Genomic DNA, 9,521 nt, shown 5'->3' with positions numbered 1-9,521 from the left:
CATGTAATTCACTTAATTAAAATTTTATACTAATGCCAAAATTCGATTATGTTTCAACAAATAAGCGTCTTGAACTTTAACTGTTTTTTTTTTTTTAGAAATAAGAAAAAACATCATAATCAAAACGTTTAAAATATTCCACAACTAATCGTTTTCGACGTCAATTTTGCTACACTTACTCTACGAATTATTGCGGCATGAAAATTATTCTAAGAACAAAAAATCAAAATCACAAACACTTGTAAATTTCAATTTTATACCAAACGTCTGCTCAATAAAATTAGGCATATCTCCACAACCAAACACGTGGCACACGGTGGTGAAAGCGCAGTTTAGCACCATTCGTCAGGCACATGCACACATCTCTCCCTACGCCATTCCAACTCTCACACATTTCTCTCTCTCTCTCTCGATTGAAATTTCAAATTCTTCTGCAACAACAATGAGCTGCGGACCAGGACTCTTCTCCGATATCGGCAAAAAAGCCAGAGGTAATTCACTAATTTCAATGATCTGATTCATTTATTAATCTTCCTTTACACCTTCGAATCTCCATTTTTCTAATCCTCGTTATATTTATGGATCATCAAATCCACTGTAATTTGTATCTATATATATACAGAATTTTTTATTAGCGTCCTTGAAAGTGAGCGAATTTGTTTTGTGCGTAGATCTGTTAACGAGAGACTACATATCGGATCAGAAAATTTCTGTTTCAACCACCACTGCAACCGGAGTTGTAAGTATCATCTATAATGTTGTAAAGAGCAAATAGTTCATTGTGAAAAGTTCGTTTATTTTCGTTCATTAAAACAGACATAAACACGAATTTCCGATCATTTAGTTAAACGAACAAATATAAACAATGGTATTGTTCGTAACTCTTTCTCTAAATTTGGTTATTATTTAATATGTTAGTTTATGTTAAGTGCTTTTATTTTGATATATGTTAAGTTATGTTTAAATATCTATGTTCGTTTAACATCTTGACAAACTTATACGAATGAACATGAAAAAAGTAATTCGTTAAACGTATGAACATGAATGAGAAATTTCCATTCATTCATCCTTTCATGTTTGTTCGGCAGTTAACTTAACTGAACGAACATGAATATGTTAATGTTCGTGTTCATTCCGTTCGTTTACAGGTTTAATCATTGAAAAAACTCAAAATATTTAACGTTCCACTCAAATACTTGTTCATTTACTTCATTATCCAATTCGGTTTTTGCATGAATGTTTAGTGGAAATACATTGTGTTTCAGTAGCCAATTTATTAGAAAAGTAGTATCAGAAAAGTAAATATGCAACCCTAAATTATTTAGTTTTGTGAACATATAAAACTAGATATGCAACCCTAAATTAGTTTGCTCAATGTATTCAATAGCCAATTCATTAAAAAAGTAGTATCAGTAGCAAAATAATTGGTGCTCTTTCATTTCTATCAAAATATTCGCTATTATTTTGTCACAGTATTCATTAATTAAAAACATTATATATCACTTTATTGCAGGCAATAACATCAACTGCAACAAAGAAAGGTGGTCTCTCATCAGGAGATGTGGGAGCAGTGTACAAGTACAATAACATATTGGTCGATGTCAAAGTCGACACAGAATCAAAGGTTTTTATATTTCCACCTGGATTTTCAATTTTTTTTTTTATGATATAAGCTTTTCATATTTAACCTAATATCAAACCGATTTCGTAGATTGCTACAACATTAACTTTCACAGAGATCGTACCCTCAACCAAAACCATCGCGTCATTCAAATTCCCTGATTTCAATTCCGGCAAGGTACACTCCTCAATACGTACCTGTATCTGTATTTATATCTATATCTATATCTATATCTGTATCTATACATATACACCCTGTAAACAAATTATGTGTACTTTTGTAGGTAGAGGTTCAGTACTTTCATTGCCATGCTACTTTAGCATCTGCGGTTTCTTTGAACCAAACCCCAACAATCAACCTTTCGACTACAATCGGGACACCGTCATTTGTTATCGGTGCAGAAGCCGGGTACGAACCGTCTTCCGGAAGATTGACAAAGTACACTGCTGGCATAGGTGTTAACAAACCGGATTCCAATGCTTCCATAATCTTGTAAGCAATTACATCAACCATGTTGTTGTGGTGCATAATTCTCCAGTCATTCATCAATGACTGAGTATTTCAGATGATGTCCATTAATCTTGACATCATCTGATATGCTTTTTTTGTAAGCAATTACATCAACCCTCTTGTTGTGCTTCAGTCATTGATGAATGACTGGAGTATTTCAGATGATGTCCAGTAATCTGGACATCATCTGAATTTTTTTTTTTAGGTTGATGAAATTTATTTTTTAGGGGTGACAAAGGGGACACGATAAAGGCGTCGTATATACACCATCTGGATGAATTAAAAAAGACGGCTTGCGTAGGGGAAATTACGAGAAGGTTTTCGTTAAATGAGAACATGTTTACGGTTGGTGGGTCGTATGCGGTTGATAGTTTAACCATGGTTAAGGCGAAGTTGAATAACCATGGTAAGCTCGGTGCACTTTTGCAGCATGAGATTATTCCCAAATCGCTTGTGACATTGTCTAGTGAAATGGACACGAAAGCATTGGATAAAACTCCAAAGTTTGGTTTGGCTCTTGCACTCAAACCATGATTAAGATTTGGTTACTTTACTGGTGAGTTTATATAATGCATTTTTGTTTAATTAATTGAAGTGTAAGGTTTTTTTTTCTTTTTAAATTTAATTTTTTGTCCTCCATTGATGGGAGCATTCTCAATCAATAAGCAATTGTTGCATTATATAAAAAAAATTGTTTATTAAGCAGTTTCTTTTGATGAATTGTTTCTTATGACCATAAGAAATTGAACCAAAAATCGACATGTAAAGTAATTCATCCAGCAATATGTGATGAATTAACAAGTGATTCAATAAACCAAGATCAAAACAAAGGTATGAACATGAACAGAAGTTTGAATTTCAAAAACTCATGAAATTATCATTCTGCTAAACGTAAATCTCTATACGAAAACTAGTTTCAAAAAGCTAGAAGAATCAGAGAAAGCTTTACGAAAAGGTCAAAACAAGAGATGAGCAAATCATTCAATCAATCAACGTTCTGCATAATCTCCTCGGAGGTGAACTTATCTTCCTTATCCTTATCCGCCGCAGCACGTCCCATCGCTTTCCGATCAATCAACGATTTCCTATCCTTATCAAGTCGGAGCTTGGTGATGACACATTTTGAAGGATTGATTCCGACATTGACTGTAGATCCATTCACCTTCTCTCGTGTGATTCGCTCAATGTGAATCACCCACTTACGACGGTTTATATGTGCCGCGAACGATTTGCACCTCGTCATCCTTGCGGATCGGCATTGATCGGAGGTTGTGTTTTGAGCGTAGTTCGCCGGAAAGCGGTGCGCTCATCAGGACACGGCGGATACTCGACGGTGCTGAAAAATGTGCCTTCCGGTTCTTCCGTCGGGAACTGGTGACCCTAGGATTGTACTTCATGTTTCTTGCTGTCTGTGTGATTCCCCGGTCAACGCCGATGATTGAAACGACGACAGCTAGAGAGGAAAACTAGGGTTTATTGCAGATTTATCGAACTGAATATGGAGGCCTGATCCATATTTCGGTCCATTTTCATGGCTCAATCAATCCAGTTATACACCTTATACTCCGTTCTTTCACTTAAACCACTCGTGCTACTTTTTTATTTTTTATTTTTTTCCAGTTTTTGAGTAAATTACTAGCACAAGTGTCAAAAAATAATAATAATAATAATATTATTATGTTTGGCCATGTTTTAAAAAATTAATTCGGACAATCCCTTATTTGTTTAAATTTTGCAAGTTTTATTCCTAATGTCGTTAGCCAGCCATAAAAAGATGATTTTGCCTTTATCTATTTTTTGATTTATTTTTATTTGTTAGTTATATTTAATTAATTATATATTTATTTGTTTATTTAAAGTAATAGACCCCACCTCACATACCCTCTTTACCTCTCTCTCTTCATCCAAACACCATTCATAATCATCTAGAAGTATGGGCATCTCCGATCACATTGGCCAACCATCTCCAACCAATACTCTCCGGTCAACGGCCAACCATCTCCGACATATACTCTCCGGTCAGCTATTGGTCACCATCTCCAATCACCTACGACCACTTACCACATCTCTTACACTCTCATCCTATGTTCCCATTTGTCCCCTTCTTCACTTACACATTTTTCGGCACACCACCACCCATCTTTTCCGGTGCCATCACCATCACCACTGCTCTTACCTCAGATAACTAAATACCATAATGGAAAACTAATCACACATCCCTTTCTATACAAACACAACCACACCAAAAATGATTTCCAATAAAATCCAAAACCTACAACAAATCTGAAAAATTATATGAATCATTCATTCCCTTTCTCTCTTCTTTCACCTATGTAACCCGCCGGAAAGGAGGTCGGCAATCGTTGATTTCAATGGTGACTAGGGTGGTGGTCAGAACGAAGGAGGGGGAGCTCTAGAGTAGCGGGTATGGTGTTGGACCCCGATGGGTAGAAAGTTAAAGGTGGTGCTTCAGTTGTTTGCGTAAAAAGGAAGGTCGAAAGCGGTTCTATTTAGCCAGGGTTTTGAGTGAGAAAGAAGGAGATGGCAGAGGATGTGTCTTTAGTGAGTAGATCTGAAAACATACGCTTTCCGACACCACCACCATTAACCAACGAACATTGGAGAAGAGATGTTTTCCGGTACCACCACCAATAAACAAACAATAGATGTAGATCTGAAAACAGAGAAGAGAGAGAGTTGCATTTGGAGTGTAGATCTATACACCCTCGATGGCGGTGGTGACGACGACGGTAGAATAGTCATTTTACCGTCATGAAAATGGAGAAAAGAGAGAGTTGCATTTTGTTTTTCTTTATTTTTTGTTTTATTAAATTGTTAATAACCAACAAATCAAAAAAGAAATAGAAATGGTAAACAGTCATATTACCGTCGTCAAGGACGGTCCGAGTGAGAAAAAAAAACATGGACGGTCCGAGTGAGAAAAAAAAACATGGACGGTCCGAGTTAGTTTTTGAAAATAGGGACTAAACACGCTTTTTGACACTTTGGCGAGGAACTAATCATGTAGTTTACTCTCCATTTTTTCTGCTCGGTTTCAATCCTACCCCATTTATTCTTTTATTTTGAAAGAAATGACTAGAAATGAAATAATACTATTAATTCTTCCTAAAAGTGGATGAACTTTCAATTGTCGGTTTTAATCTTTTTATATATTTATAAATTTTAAGTTTATTTTTATTTTTAGTTATAATTTAAATGTAATATTTAATATTTATAATATTTTGTTATATATTAAATTATATTAATTAAATATAAATATAAAGTTTATATTTTATGTATCAAATTCATATACAAATTCAAATACATATTGAAATTTTAAAATAGGATAACGTATTTTACAAGTGTTATAAATATAATCTTATTTATTTAATATTATTGTGATGAAAAAAAAGATAGATTATATATATATATATATATATATATATATATATATATATATATATATTAAAAGGTAATTAGTAGAAGGGTGTGGTTGAAAATATATGTAAGTTGTAAAAAGAGAATATATTAGGAATATACTTTTTGGATTAAAAATTGGGTCAAAAATGTGGAATATGGTTGGAGAGGAAACACTATTTATCCCATTTTTAAGGAAAAATTGGAGATGGTATTAGTCACCAGTTTGGACCAAATTGAACTGGTTTTTGGTATAAAATGTCCTAAAATACTAAGATTGTGAAAATATTCGATAATATGATATTATATTAGAGAACATTTTGAGTGTTGTGTTAAAATCAACCTAACAAGTGTCTATACAAAGAAATAGGGGCAAAAAATGGTCACACTAGGATACAAAAAATCAAGTTTCCTACAATTTGTAGAACAAATCATTTTTTTTCAAAGCAATTTCAACGAACCAATCCTAATCTTGGTTTCAACTGCTAATTCAATTCCCGAACTTGTAGCCGTTGGAAGAAGTTGGTGGTGGTGAGGAAGAAGTTTATGGTGGTGGTGAGGAGGAAGTTGGTGGTGGCAGTGAAGAAGTTAGTGGACCATGAGGTACTTTGTACCGTTGTGCTACACTTCGGGGTGAAAAAATTTTGATGAAGCTTGTTATTTTGCTTTTTTTTGTATGAATTGGGCCCTTTGTGGCATGGACTTGTTTAGGCCTTGTGTAGCCATAGATGTAATGGCCTATATGTTCTGGCAATTCGTATGTCGTTCTTGGTTTCATGTACTTCATTCTACGTGTTCTTGATGTTTTCATTTATCTTATTGTCTTTGCTTTTTTGGCTTGTTTGCTAGGCATTTCTGTAACATCCGGATTTTCAGGGACATTATTGTGTATGTTGATCTTGAGATTGAAGGAGGGACTCGACGAGTTGAGGGACCAACTCGCCGAGTCGAGTCGAGTTGATCGCGTGGATTTAATGAGTGGACTCGGCGAGTCAGAGGAGGGACTCACCGAGTAGGTACTGGGCAGAGAAACCCTAATTGTCCGGGTTTGTGACCTATTTAAAGGCCCTTATGGCCTTCATTTGCGGCTACACTTTCCCTTGAGAGCCTGAGAGAAACCCTTAAACCGTTCTAACCTTGGTGAAGTGAGTGTGTGATCATTTTGGGCAATCTTGGTGCATTTCTATGAAGAAGGATGAAGAGCTTCATGATGGGGAACAAAGGAAGGCAGTGGATCTGTGGTATTGAGTGTTTCAGCTGCTAAAAGAAGGTACAAAGTCCTCATCTTGCTCATTCCTTGTACTAGATCTCATTTTGGGAGTTTTAGGGCTTTGCTTCCATCCTTTTGAATCTATGACTTGAATGAGACATGATTTGAGGTTGGAAACCTCAGATCTGGACCTCATAAGGTCCTTAGAGTCTAGGTGTCCCAGCTTTAGTCGTCCAAATGAGGGTTGATGAGCTAAATCCTTCATGAAAGGCATATATTAGCATTTTGGAGCAATAACCTCATGTATGAACGTAAAGATCGAAGCTTTACGTGATTATTGAGCCTTGGGATGATAGATCTAGTGTTTGGAGTGATAGATCTGATTGAAATCATCTGAATGAACATTTGGTCTGAATGAACTCGTCGAGTCGATAAGCCGACTCGACGAGTTGGTTAGGGTTTGTCCCGAGGAACTGAATCATGCGATAGCTCGACGAGTTGGAGGTCAACTCGACGAGCTGAGCTGGTCTGTCACGAGATTTCTGAGGAAAGTAAGTGGACTCGACGAGTCGCAAGGGTGCACTCGGCGAGTCGGGTCAAACATGGATTGTTGACTCGAGTTTGACTTCTGTTGACTTTGGGGCTTTGGTCAACATGAGTAGTAGAGACCATGGAGGGGTAAAATGGTCTTTTATCCACTTCAAAGGGTTAAAGAGAGGAAGAATAGCCTTCGGTCATTAGAGTTGTGATTAGAGTATCACTTAGAAATATTCATCCCTTGTGATTAGGCGGAGGGTGTGGTTGAAAATATATGTAAGTTGTAAAAAGAGAATATATTAGGAATATACTTTTTGGATTAAAAATTGGGTCAAAAATGTGGAATATGGTTGGAGAGGAAACACTATTTATCCCATTTTTAAGGAAAAATTGGAGATGGTATTAGTCACCAGTTTGGACCAAATTGAACTGGTTTTTGGTATAAAATGTCCTAAAATACTAAGATTGTGAAAATATTCGATAATATGATATTATATTAGAGAACATTTTGAGTGTTGTGTTAAAATCAACCTAACAAGTGTCTATACAAAGAAATAGGGGCAAAAAATGGTCACACTAGGATACAAAAAATCAAGTTTCCTACAATTTGTAGAACAAATCATTTTTTTTCAAAGCAATTTCAACGAACCAATCCTAATCTGGTTTCAACTGCTAATTCAATTCCCGAACTTGTAGCCGTTGGAAGAAGTTGGTGGTGGTGAGGAAGAAGTTTATGGTGGTGGTGAGGAGGAAGTTGGTGGTGGCAGTGAAGAAGTTAGTGGACCATGAGGTACTTTGTACCGTTGTGCTACACTTCGGGGTGAAAAAATTTTGATGAAGCTTGTTATTTTGCTTTTTTTTGTATGAATTGGGCCCTTTGTGGCATGGACTTGTTTAGGCCTTGTGTAGCCATAGATGTAATGGCCTATATGTTCTGGCAATTCGTATGTTGTTCTTGGTTTCATGTACTTCATTCTACGTGTTCTTGATGTTTTCATTTATCTTATTGTCTTTGATTTTTTGGCTTGTTTGCTAGGCATTTCTGTAACATCCGGATTTTCAGGGACATTATTGTGTATGTTGATCTTGAGATTGAAGGAGGGACTCGACGAGTTGAGGGACCAACTCGCCGAGTCGAGTCGAGTTGATCGCGTGGATTTAATGAGTGGACTCGGCGAGTCAGAGGAGGGACTCACCGAGTAGGTATTGGGCAGAGAAACCCTAATTGTCTGGGTTTGTGACCTATTTAAAGGCCCTTATGGCCTTCATTTGCGGCTACACTTTCCCTTGAGAGCCTGAGAGAAACCCTTAAACCGTTCTAACCTTGGTGAAGTGAGTGTGTGATCATTTTGGGCAATCTTGGTGCATTTCTATGAAGAAGGATGAAGAGCTTCATGATGGGGAACAAAGGAAGGCAGTGGATCTGTGGTATTGAGTGTTTCAGCTGCTAAAAGAAGGTACAAAGTCCTCATCTTGCTCATTCCTTGTACTAGATCTCATTTTGGGAGTTTTAGGGCTTTGCTTCCATCCTTTTGAATCTATGACTTGAATGAGACATGATTTGAGGTTGGAAACCTCAGATCTGGACCTCATAAGGTCCTTAGAGTCTAGGTGTCCCAGCTTTAGTCGTCCAAATGAGGGTTGATGAGCTAAATCCTTCATGAAAGGCATATATTAGCATTTTGGAGCAATAACCTCATGTATGAACGTAAAGATCGAAGCTTTACGTGATTATTGAGCCTTGGGATGATAGATCTAGTGTTTGGAGTGATAGATCTGATTGAAATCATCTGAATGAACATTTGGTCTGAATGAACTCGTCGAGTCGATAAGCCGACTCGACGAGTTGGTTAGGGTTTGTCCCGAGGAACTGAATCATGCGATAGCTCGACGAGTTGGAGGTCAACTCGACGAGCTGAGCTGGTCTGTCACGAGATTTCTGAGGAAAGTAAGTGGACTCGACGAGTCGCAAGGGTGCACTCGGCGAGTCGGGTCAAACATAGATTGTTGACTCGAGTTTGACTTCTGTTGACTTTGGGGCTTTGGTCAACATGAGTAGTAGAGACCATGGAGGGGTAAAATGGTCTTTTATCCACTTCAAAGGGTTAAAGAGAGGAAGAATAGCCTTCGGTCATTAGAGTTGTGATTAGAGTATCACTTAGAAATATTCATCCCTTGTGATTAGGCGGAGGGTGTGGTTGAAAATATATGTAAGTTGTAAAAAGA

General features: G+C 36.9%; 1 protein-coding gene and 1 pseudogene across 1 annotated transcript; one reads left to right on the top strand and one right to left on the bottom strand.

Annotated features, from left to right (window-relative positions):
• Positions 1-332: 332 nt before the first annotated feature.
• LOC145109119 (mitochondrial outer membrane protein porin 2-like) lies at positions 333-2,851 on the top strand. The gene is made up of 6 exons (XM_079046230.1): positions 333-491; positions 672-739; positions 1,514-1,624; positions 1,712-1,798; positions 1,905-2,113; positions 2,359-2,851. The coding sequence occupies exons 1-6, from the start codon at positions 443-445 to the stop codon at positions 2,663-2,665; spliced, it is 831 nt and encodes a 276-aa protein (XP_078902356.1). The 5' UTR covers positions 333-442; the 3' UTR covers positions 2,666-2,851.
• A 114-nt stretch (positions 2,852-2,965) lies between these two features.
• Positions 2,966-3,760, bottom strand: LOC145109120 (large ribosomal subunit protein uL24z-like; annotated as a pseudogene).
• Positions 3,761-9,521: the final 5,761 nt, after the last annotated feature.

This window comes from Lactuca virosa, chromosome 4 (genome assembly GCF_052849685.1).
Source record: "Lactuca virosa cultivar CGN04683 chromosome 4, Lactuca_virosa_CGN04683_v6, whole genome shotgun sequence".
In the NCBI taxonomy this organism is placed as follows: Eukaryota; Viridiplantae; Streptophyta; class Magnoliopsida; order Asterales; family Asteraceae; genus Lactuca; species Lactuca virosa.
Note: the sequence above shows the minus strand (reverse complement) of the source record. Positions and strands in the feature narration are given on the sequence as shown.

Bases quoted from the DNA above. Each gene is read 5' to 3' on its own strand.
- LOC145109119 (XM_079046230.1), top strand. From the start codon at position 443: ATGAGCTGCGGACCAGGACTCTTCTCCGATATCGGCAAAAAAGCCAGA. The intron at 492-671 runs GTAATTCACTAA...TTTTGTGCGTAG, and splicing joins TATCGGCAAAAAAGCCAGAG to ATCTGTTAACGAGAGACTAC. The intron at 1,799-1,904 runs GTACACTCCTCA...GTACTTTTGTAG, and splicing joins CTGATTTCAATTCCGGCAAG to GTAGAGGTTCAGTACTTTCA.